Raw genomic sequence first — 19,972 nt, forward strand, 5'->3', positions numbered from 1 at the left:
CCCAAGAACAAAATCAGGGGGGCTATGGTTTGGACTCCAGCCCCCTCCCCTCCTCAGCCTGGCTTTGTTTTCCTAAGCAATGGTCAGGAATGTCTGGGGCGGGGGCTGTATGGCCGTCAGCAGAGCCCAGGCAGCTCCAGTCACGGTCCTCAGGCTGGCCTTTCACCTCATAGCTCTCCTGGCTGCTCTTATTAAGCAGCAAAATGTTTCAATATGTGGAGCTTTGGGGGAGGGACGAAAAGAAAAATCGGGATATTGTTGAGAAGGAAATAATGAATAACCCTGCCGCCAGCCCTCCTACCCCCCACGTGGGGAGATGTGGGTGATAAGTGTGCTTTCTCCCGAAATGGAATCCCAGCAATTGCCTTTTTGGTCAGAAAAACGTCCACAGCCAGCTGGGGGGTTTGCAGGGTGGAGAGGAGAGATGGAGTAGAAGGAGCAGGTACTAACTTTTTTACAGCATCGAGCACCAAAGCAGTCCGGGAAATGGAGAGACCCCTCTGGAAGACAGAGGAGGGGGGATAGTTCAAGAAACTTGAGAGCAAATCTCAGAGCTGCCCCCAAGTTACTGTTATCTGTTTGTCTTGCTATATATAAACGGACACCTTTCCTTTTCTACTCCTACCTGTCACCTCTACCTCAAGTTCATTGTTCTGGTCCCAGAGGTAGGTCCTGAACTGGGAAACTCCCTTGACTGGTGACCCAGGAGAGGTGAGGGAAAGACAAGGTCGAAGACCACGCCCAGCCTAGGAGGGAGCTCAGCCACCACCAATGGTCAGCACTGCTTTGGACTTGGTGGCTCTGGGACAGGCACGCTGTGTGTGACCAGGGACGGGAGAACTCGGAGCCACATTCAAGGCCAGGTCTTCAAATGACCATGAGGACCATTTAGACCAGCACTAGACATTCAACAAAGCACACATGTAAAGATTCCAGAACAAGTCCAGATCAAGTATGTTTTCAATCTGTATGTTAAAATATTTTAAATGTATATAAGCTGTGCTTTAAAATGAAATCCCTATTCGAGGGTTATTTCTCTGACATTTGCGATCCCCTTGGCCATCACAGATGCTACCTAGAAAATTTGCCTTACAAGGTATATTTCTGCAGAAGACCATGTAAAAGGAAGGTGAAAACTTTAAGCAGGAAGGCTTAAGGGCTTAACAAATCAAGGAGGACTCCACATATGGAAGTCTAAGGAACAATTATTTGCAAGGTAATAGTTTGAAACCAAGTAATCAGTATACAGATGGCCTGATCTGCTGGCCCTGTTTGGGTGGTATCTTTGCCTTTCTCTGTGTGCGGTTTCCAGAGTTCCTTGGCATTTCCTAGTAACACTCTTGAGCTTTCTGGAAAAACGACTGGGCGAGGGGAGGAGGATGGGGATGGGATGGGGGGGCTGATGGGTGGCTGTCTATTAGAACAATTCATCAGACAGCAGTTGAAATATTGATAAGAAAACGGAAATCAAATTAAAAAGACGGGAAAAGCCAGAGGAAAGGGGAGTGGAGACTGGGTGAGAGAGCACTGGAGAGAGGTAGCAGAGAGGAAAGCTGTGCAAGACACAGGGACAGACTGGGCTCCTGCAGCGCTCCCCCCCAACACAACACAACCCAGGATGTGCAGGGGCTGAGGCCCCCAGTCTGGACTGTCTAGAGAGGCAAATTGGAACTCCCAGAAGGCAGTGGGTTTAATTCCACACTGCCAAACTTGGGGACTCCGGGCACAAAGAATTCACCTCAAGAGCACAAAACACCCTGGAGTTGGCCAGAGATCCACTTCTATCGGCTTAAGAAAGGGTGTCCAAGGTGAGCTCTTCTGTGTGGTTTCTTGGGGGCTGAGGCAGAGTGGGGGTGTCCCCTCTGCCCCTACTTGTTTGGGAGTGTAAGAGGGAGTGGACAGCTTTCTGGATATCTTTCTCACTGGGGGCGGGTGAGGGGAGTTTGTTTTCTCAAAATTTCTCGTTGTCTCAACTTCTTCTTGCAAGCTTTTCTCTGACTGGAAAAAAAAAAAAAGGAGCTATTTTGGGGCAACAGCAGGGCAGAGTGAGGACAGTGAATGGGAATCTAGGAGCCCCAGCTGGCAGAAAGTTCCTTCCTACCTTGTCCCTGAACTCTTGTGGCTCCAGGAGCCAAAAAAGCTGGAATTTGTTAGTAGGAGAAAAATGCTTTATCAGAAACACATTGGCTGCCGGAGAAGCTGCGAGTTGCCACGTTCAGGACGGCTTAAGAGAGGGAAGGAGGGAAGAGCAAAGGGCCGGCAGCCAGGCTTTGAGAGACTCCCTCCCGCAGAGACACCTGGCAAGTTGGGGGCGGGTTTGCACCCTCCGGCCCCCAAATTCAGACACATCTCCTGTGCCTCCTCAAATCCAGGCCGTGGAAGAAAAAAAAAAAAAACCCACCCTGTTTGCTTTTAAAAAGGGGGTGGGCTGTTGTGGGAAAGGTACCTCCACAGACCTCGGAGCCATGAGCCAGTCCTGTTGAGCAGTCGCTAAGCAAAACGCGACTGGACGTGAGGAGACTGGGGAGCAGGGCCAGACTCTGGAGGTCAGCGCCGGTCTCACGTGAATATACGTAAATTTCTTCCCTGAGGGCCTCCAGGTGCCTGGGTGGGGTAATTTACCTCTTCTGTGACCCCATCTCACCTCAGGTCAGAATGACCTCTGTAAACTTTTGGTGTGAAACTGCAACAGCCCCCCCCCCCCAACACACACACACAATCTCTGATTTTTTCCAGTCAGCTCGCAGTCTTTCCAGTCCCCCGAGCCTGAAGCCTGAAAGACGCGGGGGTAGGTGGGACCCCAGTACCTGACCGCTGGGTCCCTCTCTCTGATCCAGGCAGGCCGCAGTTTCCCCACTCGCCCTTCCTTTGCACCCCTTTTCCCCAAGAGTCCCCGCGCTCTCCCGCCTTGCTCCTCTTGGGAGTGACAACTGTGTCTCCCACCCAGATTGGTTCTTGGACCTTCTCGAACCTCTCTCGCGACCCAGGATGTTTCAGACCGTCCCGGACACTTCGTCTTACGTCAAGGTAAGACCTGGCAGCGTCTTTACACAGGTAATGACCCACCCCCCCCCCCAGCTCCCCGGGGCTCTGGGGTTCCTTTCCCCTCTCCTCCCGGCCCTCACCAGACACCCGGACCCGCAGGCACTAGAGGCCCTTGAGGCGGTGTCCTCAGGGCGCGGGGGGCTGCGCCGAGGGCTCCCCGAGTGCCGGGCTGTGTGGCCCAGTGTGCACGGCGTCTGGGGGCGTGTGCGGGCTGGAGTGTAGACGCCCGGCATTTCTCTCACCAGCTTCACAGCCCGCACAGTCTTGGGACGGACACACACACACACACACACACACACACACACACACACACACACACACACACACACACACACACACACACACACACACAGCAAATTGTTATATTTGACAGCACTAGGAAGGTGCTTCCCTCCACCGTCCCCCCCCCACCCCCCTTTTCCACAACAGTTCCCAAGAATGTAAACAAAGCAGGGCCGGGACATCTGGGTTACACGTTTAACGAAAACCCGCCCGCGGGGCGGGGTCCGGAGAGCGCGGGGCCGCCCTGCCCGAGGAGGGGGGAGCAGTGACCGCGAGGCCTCCGGAGAGACCTTCAGGGTAGCGGTCCGGCATGCGGGTGGGGGCTGCCTCACCCTTTTCCAGCTGGGAGGAGGGAGGACCTGCTGCGGTCTTTCAGAACAACTTCCCCCCCTTTCAGGTCCCGGCTCTGCCCTCCCCTTCTCCAAACTCCGCCCGGAGGTGGCGGGGGGGGGGGGGGGTGCGCTCCCAGCCTTACCTGCCCGTCCCAACCGGCTCCACTCTAGGCTGCACCACCTCTAACGAGCCCAACGCTGCAACTATTTCTCTCTCTTTTAAAATACATTTATTTATTTATTTATTTATTTGCTTGTTTGTTATTGGATAGAGACAGATAAATTGAGAGGGTGGGGGAGATAGTGAGGGAGACAGAGAGATACCTGCAGCCCTGCTTCACCACTCATGAGGCTTTTCCCCTTGCAGGTGGGGACTAGGGTCTTGAACCCAGGTCCTTGCGCACTGTAATGTGTATGCTTAACCAGGTGCGCCATTTCCTGCTCCCCAATTATTTCTCTAAAGGGGAAGGTTTGATAACATCTTTCTGCCTCTCCCCTCTACCCCCAGCTGAAGGAGTCTTATTTTTAGCCCTTTTTAAACTAAATTAGATATTTTGGACTGAGGTTTGGGGATGGAGGACAGGGTCCTTGAAGGCTTGCCTGGGAAGGGATGTTCAATCCAGTGCTGAATGAATGAAGTAGAACTGAAGCAATGCATTTGTATGCCCCTGAGTGGAGGAGTGGGTGGATGGTTTCCTAGAGGTGCTGCTGGCACAAAAGAGTTCCCTGGGCTGGAGGTTGGATGTTATAACCCATTCCACACCTAGCTCTCCCCTTACTTAGCCTCCACTTGGACCAAAGGTGGGGAGGAAGCTGCAACCCACCCCCACTTCCCATGGCAGCCAAAACCCCACAATGACAAAGAGGAGAGGGGTTATGGGTGCCCAGGAGCCTGGGTCCTGCTAGGAGTCAGCAGGAAAGCAAAGTGGCCCAAGGAGGTGCAGTGCCCATGCTGGGAGGTGAGTGAGGCGGCAGCCTGCCCAAGGATCTGCTCACCTCTGGAGCTCTTTTCAAGGAAAGGAAAAAAAAAAAAAAAGGAGGGGGGAATTTTTTCAGCAGCCACAAAGTTTGTATTGTTGCACAAAGGGGTTCATTGACGGTGGGGAAAGGTCTGCATGGCAGGGACAATCTTGGGTCTGTTCCGCTCCATGGAGCACTTGCCAGAGGGGCACAAACAGTTCTCCCACTGCCAAGCTGCTGCCATGGCATGAGCATGCGGCTCCAAGGCTGTTGACAAACACCCCAGGAACCAGCAGCCCAGCTGGACCTGGAGGAGCCAACCAAAGTTTCTCATTCCACAGAGACTGCAACCTGGGCACTGAGAAGCCACAGAGAGCTGGGAAGGACCTAAGCAGAGTGGCAAAGGGGGACAGGGAACAGGAGACTCCCAGCAGGAGCATCCTGGTGGCAGCATTAGCATAGCCTTGACCTTTGCCTGTCCTTGCTCTGAGCATCCCTTGTGCTTAACTAGGTTCACACTCACAGCAGCCTGAGGAGCCGGTTCATTTTGTAGATGAGGAACAGGGTAGCTTGTTGTTGTTGTTGTTGGTGGTGGTGGTGGTGGTGGTGGGGGTGTGGGGGTGGGGGGCGTGGCTTGATTTAACATAGCTTATGAGGGACTGGAGTGAAGATACAAATGCTAAGGGCCAGAATGTTGTGACCAGACAGAAAAACAGTTTGTCCTTTACCCAGACCCTTTGAGGTAGGTCCCTTTGTAACTGTCAAGGAAGTTGATGAAGGCAGAGAGGTCAAGGTCACAGAGCTGGTTAGCAAAGAACTAATATCCAAACCTAGGACAGTCTTTCCCTTCCAGGACGTTGCACTAGCCCATTTAGTGTGGAGGGAGTCCCCATGGAGTAACCCAGACTACAGAAGTGCTCAGGCCAGCAGGGTGCAAAATGCTAGTCAATCCCAGTGAGAAGCTAGTGTTGCCTCCAAAGGTCACTCCCCACTCCTGGTCGGTCTCTCTCTCTCTCTCTCTCTCTCTCTCTCTCTCTCGTGTGTGTGTGTGTGTGTGTGTGTGTGTGTGTGTGTGTGTTCCCCAGGATCCTTGCTCTCTTTCTGCTCTGCCAACCAGTCTGGGGGGTTCAGCCTAGATTTTGTGGAAGTGGATAGAACACTCTCCCACCCAAGGAAAGATCTGTCCCCCCAGAATATCCACAGCGACTGGGCCCAGGGGCAGCATCTGGCAGGCAGCTCCTGAGGCGGCATTTCAAGGACCCAGATCTGAGCTTAGCCATCAGTGCTGTAGGGGGAGGACGGGGTGGGAGGGTGGTGGCTGCGAGTCCTGGCGGAGGGAGTCTGGAGAGCCTGAAATCCCTCTCCCACCACCGCCCCCAGGCCCCTTCCCCCGCACAGGCGCTGCTGACTCGGGGCTGGGACCCTGGCACCTGGCGGGGCCCCACCTCTGTCAGTCTGCGCCCTCCGGTCAGCCTCCGGCTCCCTGAGGGTTTCATCGTCGACGCCGCAAGGTCTGGGGACCCGGCTGGGAGCGGAGGAGGAGGGTGGTGGGGGGGATCAGAGGCCCTCCCCCTCCCCCAGCCTGCGGACCCCCGGCCCTCCAGCCGCCGAGGGCCTCCCACGTCGCGTTTTGAACCCGTTTGGCTCTCAGGCAAGAAGGAGCGCGGGGAGCGGGCAGGGCGAGCGAAGGGCTCTAAATCTTCCTGTGAGCAGGGAGCAGACGGAGCCCGGGCAGCAAATTCAAAGCAGGCGCGCCTGCAGAGCCCTCCTGCCCGACGGGCCCGGCATCCATGCGCATCCAGGGGCGGCGCGGACTGCCTTGTTTGGCTAAGGTCAGACGAGACCTGAGTCCTCCAATAAAAATAAATCTCAAATTAATTATGGCCTCGAGCAAGGGGCCAGACACTTGAAGCTGCAGTTGTGCAGTCTGGAGTTTTGGAGCTAGATCGTCCACCCCTCCCTGCGGTGCCCCTGCCCTCTCCTCTCCCTCCTGCTGCCCCCCTACTTGCCAGCTCCAAAGCGCTGGACGGGAGGGGAGGCGGCAAGGAGAGGGGGCCAGAGGCGTCCTGCTAGGCCTAGCATCTTTCGGGGTTTCAAGTGGCAGAGCCTTCCCGGGGGCCGGAGGCATCCTAGGGTGGCAGCTCCGGTTGTTGCGTGTCCCCCCACCACACAGACACACACACATAGACACATACACACACACACAGACACACAGACACACACACACAGACACACACACACACACACACACACACACACATACTCCCCGCCTCCACCTCGGGCTGGGACTGAAGCCGCCTGGGAAGCCGCGTCTGGAAAGTCTTGGCCGGGTCAAAAGGGCTGACATTGAGCGAGCCAAGACACGTTTCACCCCGCCGCCACGGCTTCCCTCCCCGGGGGAAGCGGGACTTCCGCATCTTGGAAAATGCTGTCAAGTGCGGATAGTGCGAGGCTGGATACCCCGGGTGAGCAGCTCCTAACCCGAGTGTGTCCGCGGTGGAGCGCGCTCTGCAAGGGACTAGAGTGGAGGGGCAGCGGGGGTCTGGGTGCCCGGGCTCCACTTCTGTCTCTCTTGGTCGTGAGCTGCCCTCTGGGCTTGAAAATCAACCGAGGACTGATGGCCTGGACACTCAGGGTACCTCACAGGCCTTCCTCAGCTCCTGGGCACCAGCCCTACCCAGTGTGGGCAAGAGAGAAGCAGGACAGTAAGTGGTGCAGGAGGGAGGGTGTGAGCCAGTGCGTGGGCCAGCAGACCAGTCTCCAGGCCAGCAGACCAGTTCCCAGCCAGGCCCAGGGGAGAGAGAGAGCAGATTGGGGAGAAGGGATGGGTGTTGGAGAGGAGGAGGAAAAGGGGTGCACCCAGTGCGAAAGGGAAAGGGGAGGAGACGGGGAAGCCCCCACCCATTTCCCTTCCCCAGTGGAAGACATTTTTCATTTGTGGAGGACTTCACCGCAGGCTTTGCCATCAATTTGTCTCAATGCAAACATTCAAAATATTCTCTCTGGCTGCTCGTGAAAACAGCTCAGGCTGCCAGGATCAAACCATCTTTCCAGATGTCTGGTGGTAACCACATTAAACAGGGCAGACTTGTTTACTGTTGTGTTTGGTTAGGGCTCTCCCCCCCCCCCCCCAGTTTGGGACTTAAAAAAGAAACAGCAGTGGAGCATCAGCCCCATAGTTACATAAGTAGGGACAGAGTCACCCACCAGTCTCCTGACCCAGAACAGAGACTAACTAGTCCCCTAGACTTGGGGGGGGGGGAACTCTATCTTTTTTCTGGGTGCAGAACCTTGTGAATGGACAGAAGTTGGCTAATAGCAAAAGGCGTGGCCTCAGTGACAGTTATGCTTGTGCCACCCCCTCCATTTTAGCAATTATGAAATTGCTGTGACTTTGGTTTTAGGGGCAGGAACAGAAAGTGCTCTTGAGTTCTGCACTTCAAACAGGAGGGCCCATCTTTATTTTAATCAAGTCCCTTGTTGAGTACCCCCCAGTGGGCAAGGCTGCTCCTGCTGACAAGTTTTGGGGTACAAGTGGTATGGGGGTGAGTGTACTGAAAATCCGTCATTTGCCTAGGGAAGCCTGTGGAGAAAAACTAGTCAAGGATTTTATTTTATTTTATCTGCTACTAAGTTATCTTCTTAAGCACTAAGGGGGTCTGTAGAAAGGGGAGCAAGTCAGCTGATGGGGGTGATGTAGGATGGCCTTGGTGTTTTGCCAACAGTAGAAATTGGGCCTTAGAGTGGACTTAGGGGTCCTTTCTGCCTGGGCTAGGGTGTGTGTAAGGGTTTCTGGTCCATCCCAGGTAGGAAGCAGCGATCTCCCCTGTACCCCCTACCCCTCCACCCCCAAGCCCTGTTGTCTTTTGAAGGTTGGCTGAGTCTGGGCTGAAAAGGAAACAATTTGGTGTTTGAAAGGATGTAATTCATTCTTCCTTTCCCTTTAACCTCTTTCCTCTCTGGAAAGCATGTGGAAATGCTGCAGGAGAGGCATGAGCCAGCCAGCTGCGGACAGGGAAGGGTTAAGCCCGATTTCTTTTAATTGAACTCCAGAACTGGTGGCCCCAGGCAAAGGGGGGGGGGACTGACCCCGCTAGCGGTAACCAGATGTGGCGGTCCCAAGGGAGCCCTGGAGCAGACCCCTGGATTGAGAAGCAGACAGGAGGTGGGAGGGAGAGGGGGTCTGTCGGCCCCCCCCAACTCCCCCCACTGCACACACACACACACACACACACACACACACACTCTGCCTGCCTACACCGCCACTCCAGGTCTGGTCACATTCAGACCTGTGTCTGTATTCGAACCTCAAATTGGAGCTGAATTGATGAGACTCATTTCGAGTAGGGAGGTGGGGGGAGGAGGGAGGGAGGTGATCGGAGCTCTCCTGGGCTCCATTGCTTTTGAAGAAATAAAGAATAAGTCACTTTTCCCCCCCTCTGCCGCTGTGGACACCCTTTTGATTTTTTCTTCTTTTTTTTATTGACTCGGATCTCCTCTGGATTTTTGGATATACAGTTTTTATATACATATATTTTCCTTTTTCTCCCCGGTGGACTCTTTAATAAAAGTGAAAAAGTCCAAAGCGTGGTCTGCAAAGCGTGGACAAGGTAACCTGTTTTGGAAGCCCGGGAGAAGGGAGTCCGCCAGAGAGCGCCCCGGGAGTCCCCTGGCTGCCTCTGGACCCCAGCCGCCCCTCCTCCCCCAGCGGCTGCTCCGCAGTTGGGCGGGAGCGATCTTTGGGCGTCGGGGGGAGGCCGGCCTGTGGGCTGGGTGGGAGTGATGGTCTGGAGCCGGGACCCCCGGGGCTCACCCTGGGAGAAGTCTCGGGGTTGCGTGCTGCGCTCTGGAGACCCGCGGATCTGCGTGGAGGGCACGTCCACCCGTCGTGTAGGTTTCTTGGGGGTTCTAGCCCGGGAGTGCGGGTCCAGGTTCGGGTGCGAAGTCTGACCCTGGAAGGCTCGGGTAGGTGGCCACTGTGGCGGGCGCCGGGAGCTTTGGGTCGGGGCATCTCTAAGCTGCAGATGCACTCGGGCTGCGGGCTGGTCGGGAACTGCTCAGGGTCTGCGCTGCAGCGAGGGGGAACCGCTTGCCAGCCCGGGACCCGGTGGAAACACTCCCTCCCATTGCATGGGTTTTTCAGTAGCTACTTTGCTTCGGTCTAATAGCTAACTCTTCGAGGCAGTCCGCTGCAGGTCATCCCTAGCTGGAGTGAGCGCTCCCACCTCCTCCTGTCCCCCCCCCCCAAAAAAAAAGTTTGACTTCGGCCTGGAAAAGGCATTAATGAACGTATCTGTGGGAAGAAACGGAAAGTGAATGAGTCAGGAGGTCCACCTTCGGCCAATGGCCCCAGGAAAAGGAAGGAGGCCAAAGGCATTTGGTTTTCTTTTTTCTTTCTTTTTCTTTTTTTTCAGTTTGGGGGAAGATGTGTTGGGGGCACTGAGCGGGGGTGGGAGACATGCAGACTGCGGGAATCAGGACGAGGGCGTCGGGCGTGGACCCCGGCATTGTTCCCAGCTCGCCCTTATCTCCCAGGAGCAAGTATCCTGTGTGCGAGGCGCACGACAGTCTCTGGGCATCTCAGAGTATATTTATATCCGTGTGTGTGATGCGAAAAGCAGGACCCGTGGAGGGAGGAAGAGGGGGTGTGGGGTGGGAGGGAGGACGAGGGAGAGCAGAGGAGAGAAGAGAGAGGAGAGCGCGAGACAGAGAGAGAGAGAGAGATAGGACTTCCTCCCCGATTCGCAAAGTGAAGTCACTTCCCAAAATTAGCTGAAAAAAAGTTTCATCCGGTTAACTGTCTCTTTTCGCTCCGCTACAACAACAAACGTGCACCGGGGAGCGAGGGCAGGGCGCTCGCTGGGGGCGCGCAGGGAGGGCCCAGGGCGCCGGGGAGGCCGCGCCGGGTGAATCTGACGGGGCTGCAGAAGAGGTCAGGCAGTAACCGGGTCAATGTGTGGAATATTGGGGGGTTCGGCTGCAGACTTGGCCAAATGGACGGGACCATTAAGGTAAGCGAACGGGCAGGGGGCGCGGGGCGGCGGGGCTGGGGTCCCGGAAGACGTGGTCGCTCAACCTTCCTTCCGCACCACTGCTTTGCGCCGGCTCCTCCCGCGCTCGGCCCGGAGCCCCACTCGCTGGTTGGGGGGTAGGTCGAGGGGGGACGCAGGCTTAGCTCCCGGGGAGAGGACGATTCCTCACCCTTTGATCCAAACGGGGGGGGCGTTGGTCCCCTCCCACCACGCTGTCTGCCCGGCTTTGGGCGGTCCGGGGCTGCGGGGGACCTGGGGACCCAGGGCGCGGGGCGAAGGCTGGGGATCAAGCCTCCCCCACACACACCGCTACCCCCCACACCGCCGGCAGGCGCTGGGTCGGTCACTCCTGGGCGCTGTGCGGGAGGCCCGCGTCCTCTCTCCAGAAGCCGGGTGCTGCAGCCGCCGGCATCCCACGTACCCGCCTGGTGGGCCCCGGCCAGTCAAATGGGTTGGCTGCGGGGGGGGACCCGCATCGGGGTGTGACTGAGCGCTCCCGGGGGTCTGTCTGGGCAGGCGCCTACAGATGGGAGCCCCTGTTTACATGTCAGCGCGCGGGTTTCCCTTTCTCTTGCTGCAGCTCTGCGCTCTGGGGCTGCCGGCCTCGCCTCGTCCCGGGCAGGCAGTCGGGGTGCACAGCCTCGCCTCCCGCCCCGCCGTTGCCTCTACCCCGCGCCCAGGAGAGCGCTTGCCCCATCCCCAGGCTTTCCCGGGAGAAAGAGGGTCCCGGGCATGACCCTGCCGCATCTTACCTCCCCACCACCTCCCAACCCACACCTGACACCTGGGACTACATTGTAAAGTGTAGCCAGGGAAGACTGGTGAGGTCTGAGTTTCAAGTCTAATTTCAGGAGGGCTGACCCATTGCTCCCCCTGCAAGGGGAAGTGGGGTCGAGGGCAGAGAGGAGGGACACCCCCTAAAGTGTCTGGCCTTAGAGGAATGAATGAGCTCTGAATTTGCTGTGAGGCGGTCAGTGCAGCTCCAGGCAAGGAGTCTTGTCTGGAAAAACTATTAGACTGGCGAGGTGTGGGCTGGCAGAGCCCGCCATTGTCCAGAACCCAATGGAGTCAGTTCGGCGCTGGGGAGTTAAGGTGTCGGAGAATTAAAGAGATTTTTATCATTTGGGTGGGGTAGTGGTTTTTATTTGCTGTTTTTTTTTTCTCGAAATATGCTGACTTAGGTTAAAAAAAGTCGCCAACTGAAGGAACTTGCAAATCTGCAGATGAGATGAGTGATTGTCACACAGGAGCAGGAACTTCTATGCTTGGCTCCCCAAGTTGTAAGGGTGTGTGGGTGAACAGTGGGTGAGAGGGTTCTACTAGTCAGGGGCGTTGGCCGCTGGTCATTTCATGCCTGTTTGTCATGATTCCTGCCTCGGTGCACATAGTAGTATTTCTGTTTGTCTGGTTTGATATTAAGGTGTTCCACAGTAGAAAACTCCACTCTGGGGGGGGGGGGTGCTTATGGCTTAACAAGAAGGTTCTTCTCTCATCTGGCAGGGTGGTAACATGGTTCCAGGGAAGGCCTGGATGTGGACACACTAAGGAGAAGTGAAGCCATGTCTCCAAGATGTTCAGTCCCCTAAGCACAGGCCCCAAGCAGAGGGAGGAAGCTGTGGTTTGTGTACCCAGGATGTGCTAACCTCTGTAGATGCACACAGGGATTGGCATGGCATGGCATGACAGACAGACCAGACTCAGAGCAGGAGCCTGGTACTCTGCTAGGGATGGAAGTGAAAGTCTTCCTTTTTTGTGTGGGTGGTGGAGTCTGTCAGTTCCTTCAGACTGGCCTGGAGCACCCTTGTCTCTTGCTTTAGCTTATCTGATTGTGAGGAATCACCTGCCTTGCATGACTTTTCAAGTCAACCTCAGTGCCCAGAACTCTGCAGGACTGAGACTCTGCATTTACATTGTGTCACAGTCACTGTTTCCTGTTCATCTGTGACCTCTTGGTCTTGGGGTTCCCAGACCCCAGACCCACAATGCTTTTTACACTGTATATGGATAAGACAGAGGGCATTGACTTCTAGGCTCCACATGAGAATACACAGCACTTTAAGCCTGTTGGAAATGCAAAAACTTTGTAAAAAGAAAAAGGAAGAATGAAAAAGAGAAAGAAACAAAAAGAAACAGTGGGGCAAAATCATCTCCATTGCAGTATTTTTTCAGTCCTCTTTATTTCAAAATATACTATACACATGCTCTTATAAGAATGCCTACTGTGGCTTGGGGGGTGGTACAGTGGACAATGCATCAGACTCTCAATCATGAGCTTCTCATGAGTTCATTCCCTGCACTGCATGTACCAGAGTGATACTCTGCTCTCTCTCTTTCTCATAAATAAATCTTTTTAAAAAAAACAATATTCACTTATATGTTCGCATAGTCCTATAAAGGTAGACATTTCAAAGTACCATAGACCGTATCTAATTTGTAGACACAGGTCCAGAATGTATTCTCCATATTTGGCCTCGAGAAATCATCTTGAAATGATTCTAGGGTGTGATTTTTTTTAAATGTACCTGTATAGTATAAAGAATACCTACATTTTTAAAAAGCTTTGGGGGCACAGCATTCAGGAGATATGCATTCCAGGATGCCAGGGGCATCTGGGTTTCCCTGAAGGTGACCTGACCTGTATTTTGTACACAGTTGGCATAACTCTGTGTGATGACAAAATCTCAGTCACGTTGCTCCTCTTAGAATAAGCCCCTCTGTGTCATGTTCTGTTCTCCTGTCCCCCTCCCCCCCCATTAAAAAAATCTCCTGGCTCTAAGCATTGTGTCAGGAGCAGGAAAGTTTGCAGGAATCACCCCACTCTTCTTTTGCTGCAGATAAGGTAACCTGTGATATTAAACAACACCCCACCTCACCCCTGCTCCCCACAGTGATATTATCAGTGTTGAATAGCACGTGATAGCGGCTGCCGCTCTAAGAAATGACCTGGTTTCACCCCTGCCATCCGAGTTCTAGGCAAACTTCAACTGAGTCTTAATTATTTTACCCATGAGGCCTGATTCAATGCACAAGGTGCCGTCAAAGATGGGGACACAGTCAGAGAAGAGGCAGACAAATTGGAAGAAAGAGAGAAATGGATAGCCAGCTTGGCATTAGGAAGGATGGGTTCACTCTCAGCTCTGCTGCTTAGTCGCTGTGTGCCTTACAGCCATGTACTTAGCTCTCAGAGGCTCAGTTTACTCCTATAAAATGAGGCCAAAGTGCCTCCTCTGTGTGGTTCATCATAAGGATTAAATAACTCATGGTGCCTAAGTAGAATACATATTTGTTGAAGGAGTTTGTGGAGCTTGATTGGTAAAAAATTCAGATCATAGGTCTGGATTTACCACAGTATGTGTTTATTCATTCAGTAAATATCTATCCTGTAGCTCTTATTTTCCAAGGCTCTGCTTTATATGATGAGAGTCAGGAGGGTTCAAGGGCCAGTGTGATGTCTCAGCATTAGAACACAGGACACCCACGCCTGAGATCCCAAAGGTCTCAGGTTTGATACTGCCATATGTCAGATCAGTTCTGGTGTGTCTCTCAATTTCCCTTCCTCTTAACCATAAAATTAAATAATTTACATATTTTGATTTATTTATGAGAGGGATCAAAAGTCTCTTGGCACTTGTACTGTCACGGAGGTGACAGACATAGCAATAAACAAGTCTAGCTCAGGAACAAAATCATGACCCAGGGGATAGAAACTTCTAGAACTGTACCTGCCAGTGTCTTCGGGGAGGATGGGGAGAGTTAAGGCAGGATGGAATGTTTGGAGTGACTGCAGAATCCCAGCAGAGAATCCATGTGTCAGAGAGGCCCAGGAGGGCAGGTTACCCGCTGGCTGAACAGAGTTTGTCACTCATCCCTGAGTGGAATACTGGAAGAAAGCAGCAGTGTGAGGAATTCCAGAGAACAAAGATTTCACTTCTGTCTTCAGCATGGGTTCTGTCAGGCCAGGAGGTGGCTTAGCAAGTAGAATGCATACCTTGCAGGCATGAAGCTCTTGGTTCAGCCCAGTGCTGCCTCAAGAAAAAGGGTAACATCTTCACTTTAAAGGGTGAACCCCGCCCCTTCTTACTACCTTAAAACCTTCCTGTCACTTAGATTTTTGAATTCCAGGCAAGGTAATCAGTTTCTCTGTCCTCATGATCACATAGCATTGCTTCCTTCGCTTTCAAATGGTGAATCCTGTTTTGCTTGTGAATCGTTTCTCCAAAAAGCTTCCTTCCACTTCTGCTGCTAGTCAGACCTAAGTTTGTAGCTTTATCACTTTGGAGTTTACTTATCTATCTCAACTATCTATCTCCCTTTATGGGTGGGGAAACTGAGGCTCAGAGTTGCTTAATGAATTACCTAGGCTCACACAGCTGTTCACTGATAGCCTTAGGGTGAAGACTCAGAGCTTACCCTTAGGCTTGTGATCCTGACTCTGTGTTATGAAGATTTCATGTGGCTCATTACATTACAGCAAGCTAGACGAGTGTGTGTGTGTGTGTGTGTGTGTGTGTGTGTGTGTGTGTGTGTGTGTGTGTGTAAGAGAGAGAGACACAGAGACAGGGAGAGAGAAGCCTTTAAAAGAAAAGTCATGGGAAACCTGGCATTTTGGATTAAAGACACTAATGTTATTCAACAAACATGCAATACTATCATCTCAAATAATTTCCATACCATTAAAAAAAATTCCAGTGACCCATGAGCTTGTGGAGTGCATAAAGTTTTGGACTTTTTCAAGCATTCGGTCCACAGTTTCATTCTCACCATTGCATGTACCAGAATGATGCTCTGGTTCTCTCTCTCTCTCTCATGTGAATGAATGAATAAGTCTTTTAAGAACTGACATTTTCAGATAGGAGTCTTATGTAACTGCTTTCAAAAAGAAACCCTTCTTTTCCTGCTGGGGAGATAGCAATAGCAAGAGTGCAGATGACTTTCATGCCTGAGGCCTTAGAGCCCCAGGTCCAGTCCTTGGCACCCCATATGCCAGGGCTGAGCAGTTTTCTGGTTAAAAAAAAATATATATATATATATATATATATATGTATAATGATGAAGCAATAAATCTTCCTTTCCCTGAACACTAATATGTCTGCATTGCCAGGAGACAACAGAAAACTTAGGATTTTACATAAATACCCTATAGGGCTCTTTATAAACCCGTGATAGGTGGGCAGAATTTCTATTTCATATCTGTCAAGAATTGAATACTTGATAATTGTAATGAAATATCTTTAGACTATATCCTAGGACCATACCTTCCAGATTGTGTAGTGTGTAGCCTTTAAATGACAACTGCATTAAATAAGACATAGGACTTGATGTCACCTTCCATTTATGTCAACCAGTGAACTTGGCATTGGCTTTAAAAGTTGTTGATTAAAACCAAGCCTATTTTCTAGAAATGTGACATTAATCTAATGCTAGTAATGAGTTACCCTGCCTCACCCCCCAAATGGGAAAAATGTCAAAGATAATGAGCCATCAGGAAGAACTTCACATAGACTAAGGTCTTTATCTTACTGAGAAATATTCTCAGGTTTTATGTCAATTGCTCAGGCAGTTGAGAAAGTCCTCGTCTTCCCTGGGAGAAGTCTCATTTGCTCTGAAGTTTGGAAAACAGATTTTCAGATTAGAAACTAACTCTCTGGGATTGGAGTGGGAAAATGTACTATTTTTATTATTTTTAGCAACCAGCTACATTAAGTGGACACAGAATGATATTTTTTGCTTTCCTTTGCTTTATATAACAAGACATTTTTTTGTGGCCTGTACTTTATATAAACAGTCTTTATACAAGTGTGCCTTTTACTTTTTTACTTTTTGTTTTGGGACAAGTGAAGAAGGCCAAAGGGCACTAAACAGTGCACACTCTCACACAAATACATAAAATCATCAATCAGCTTGAGTAGATTTTTTTTTTTGGTCTGGTTTGGTTTTAATAATCTTAAAGTTGTGCAGGTGTCTTTTCCTCTGTAGGAGACTCCTCCCTCTTTCATTTTCTGTTGCTTGAGTGATTTTTTTTTTTATCTACTGTGTTCATCCCATTCATGTATTCATTTGTCAGTGAGGTGATATTTCTGAGTGAAGCAGGGTTACTGATTCTCTGATCTCATAAACTTATTACCAGTAGACTCTGTGATTTGAAATATTTCCCCAGAATGGGGTTTGTCTTTCTCCATGCTGTCATCTTTGGATAGGGTCAGTATTTCAGAGATTTGACAGAATTGTATGATAATCTATGGAATAGCTCTGCTAAGAAAAACTATCTGGTCTTATGGGAACCTGTAACTTTGGTCTCACTGGCCAAACATATTAATGCAAGTCAGTAAGTTCTATTGCTGACTGCTATGCAGGGACTAAACTAAGTGACTAAGTGCTCCCAAGGTACATTTCAGGTGGCAAAAGGGCTACTGTCTTGGAGATCAAACAGAAAAAATGTGTGTGTGTGTGTGTGTGTGTGTGTGTGTGTGTGTGTGTGTACAGGGAAATGCAATATTATGCTAAATCCTGAGAGAAAAGAACCATTTTAGAGAAAGTCCTAGTATTACTACTACTATTATTTTTTATAAAGATGATTAACATCTTTCTTTTTTAAATATTTATTTATTCTCTTTGGTTGCCCTTGTTGTTTTATTGTTGTAGTTATTATTGATGTCATTGTTGTTGGATAAGACAGAGAGAAATGGAGAGAGGAGGGGAAGACAGAAAGGGGGAGAGAAAGATAGACACCTGCAGACCTGCTTCACCATCTGTGAAGTGACTCCCCTGCAGGTGGGGAGCCGGGGGCTCGAACCGGGATCCTTAAGCGGTCCTTGCGCTTTGCGCCACGTGCGCTTAACCCGCTGTGCTACCACCCGACTCCCCTACTATTATTATTGTTATTATTTTTTTACCTAGTCCTTTTTATTTGCAAAACACTTTAACAGATACCGTGACACCAGCCCTAAGGGAGCCAATATTGTCACATTTCTACCTGACATATGAGAAATGAATGTTCAGAGGCATTGCCCAAGATGACTACTATAACAGAGCTGAGTTTTGAACCCAGTGATTCCTACAAGAGGATTTTTTTTTTTTTTAATACACACCTGCCACACTGCCTCATGGTAGATCTTGACCTTGGCTTTGAAGGTTGGGTAGGACTTACATGGGAAACTATGTTCCAAGGGCTTTCTAAAAAGTGGAGTACTGGGGTGGGAGGAGGCTTGCAGGGTACATGTGAAGAATAATGAAGGTGGAAAGAATGGATGGAATTTGATAATGTGGTCCTTACATGCTATCACAATGAATTTGGGTCTTATAAAATATATGGAAAGGGAGAATTAAAAAAATGTTAATGGTCTACCTAGCTGTAAATATGTGAGGAGCTGAACGTTTCCTATTTCATTCTGTTCTTCAGAGATGGAGATGAAAGGGGGCTCCATCTGTTATCAGGACCCCCAGAAGAGAGCAGCAGTCAGAACAGATAACAGGAGGGGTCCAGGCAACCAGGCCATGCTATCAGTTATCTTTAAAGAAATCTGTTTATTGAATATTTAGTCCGGGGTGGGAGGAGAAGCTCTGTTTTACCAGAGCTCATTGAAATGTGATTACTATCTTTTTTCTTTTCTACATGTAGCTCTGCTATGTAGTTTTCAGGAGATTTCACCTCAATTGTCCCTTCATCTGGACCATCTCTCCTACATTAGGATTTCAGCCCCCTTTGAAACTGAGCCAGCAGACAGTAATTGAGGAGAAGCTTAAGGTTAGGTAAGGTTTTCTGGAAAATGAGCTATATTTCTATGGGAGTTCAGGTGGGTTTGGTCTATTTTCCTAGGTTGGTTGAGTCCATTAAGTCACGTAGAAATAGTGACATTTAGTGGTCTGGGAGGTGGCACAGTGGATAAAGCATTGGCTTCTCAATCAGTGAGGTCCCAAGTTCAATCCCTGGCAGCATGTGTACCAGAATGATGTCTGGTCCTTTCTCTCCTATTTTTCTCATGAATAAATTATATATATATATATATATATATATATATATATATATATATGAAATAGTGACATTTGATGCAAGCAAGCTAAAACTCTGATCAGATATATATATATATATATGTACATATATATATATCTGATCAGAGTTCTATATATATATAAATAAAACAACAAGGGCAACAAATATATATATATATATTTAACAGAGCACTGATCAGCTTTGGCTTACAGTGGTACAGGGAATTGAACCTGGAACTTCAGAGCCTCAGGCGTGAGAGTCTCTTTGCATAACCATTATGCTGTTGAGGCTTCAAAATGGCTTATCCCTAGAAAAATGAACCAAAGCACTGTCATAATGAGGATATTTTCCTTTGGCTAGAAGAGAGCTCATATGGCCAAGTGTGCATTTTACCAGGTATGAGAACTGGAGTTTGAGCCCTTGGCCAGCACATGGGAGCACTGGCATGAGGGAAGCTTTAGGAGTGGTGGAGCAGCGTCCGTCATAGTGTCTCCTCTCTCTGTGTTTCTTTCCTCCTCTGTCACCCTCTATCTGGAAAGAAAAAAAAAAAGAGTTATCTGGGAGAAGAATCCAAGGAATAACCTTGGGAGAAAATAAAATTTCCCTCTTTTGAAGAACATTGTGCGTGCCGTGTACTTGATGATCAAAACCCCAGGGTGCGCACTGTTTCCAAGTCTCCTCTATAAGAAAGCAGACTTGAGAACTGACCTGCTTTCCCGACAGTGGGGCCCATTTACTCAGGCAGCGCTGTGTGTCCAAGGTCATGAAAGAACGTATGTCACATTTCAGTGCACACATACAAGGGGCCAGAATTACAGGTGTCATGGGAGCTTTAAGCTTGCATTTCTGTACACGTGTGGGTTTCACATGTCTACTGCAATCCAGCATTCCAGTAGCAAAGTTCTCAAGCTTTAATATATGAGTATTTTCTGAGTTTACGTGGGACAGAGTCTGAGAGTGAGTGGTTTTGCAGTATTGTTCACAAGGCTGAAAACACACAGGTTAGCATAAAATTACTCAGCTAGTAAATTGCCCTTAATACTGTGACAATCTATAGAAATGCTGTAGTCAGACTGACATTCTTAGATCTGCACCCCTTTTATCCTTAAGCTTTTATCACTTAATTTATTTATACATTCAACCAAAGTTGAATAATACTTGCCAGGCACCAGGCTCAACAGAATTCCACATAAATGAAAAAGAACAATTTGCCTGTGATATTTATGCCAGGTCTCTAGAGAACAGAGGTTTCTCTGATTTCTAAGTTTAAGCTCTTATTGATGATTATGAGGAAAGCAACACTCACTGGGAGGATCTAGGCATATTTTCCA

General features: G+C 50.2%; 1 protein-coding gene across 4 annotated transcripts in view; it reads left to right on the forward strand.

The window, feature by feature from the left end:
- The first annotated feature begins 2,883 nt into the window (after positions 1-2,883).
- Positions 2,884-19,972, forward strand: part of FLI1 (Fli-1 proto-oncogene, ETS transcription factor) — a 157,557-nt gene continuing 140,468 nt past the window's right edge. Inside the window, exon 1 of one of the 4 annotated variants that reach the window (XM_060180171.1) lies at positions 2,884-3,027. In XM_060180171.1, the coding sequence (XP_060036154.1) occupies positions 2,989-3,027 (39 nt within the window). In that variant the 5' untranslated portion in view covers positions 2,884-2,988. Of the gene's footprint in view, positions 3,028-9,376; positions 9,585-10,307; positions 10,631-19,972 lie in introns of those variants that run through there. The other 3 variants (XM_060180170.1, XM_060180172.1, XM_007539478.3) reach the window with 3 other exon arrangements.

Source organism: Erinaceus europaeus, chromosome 20 (assembly GCF_950295315.1).
Source record: "Erinaceus europaeus chromosome 20, mEriEur2.1, whole genome shotgun sequence".
Classification (NCBI taxonomy): Eukaryota; Metazoa; Chordata; class Mammalia; order Eulipotyphla; family Erinaceidae; genus Erinaceus; species Erinaceus europaeus.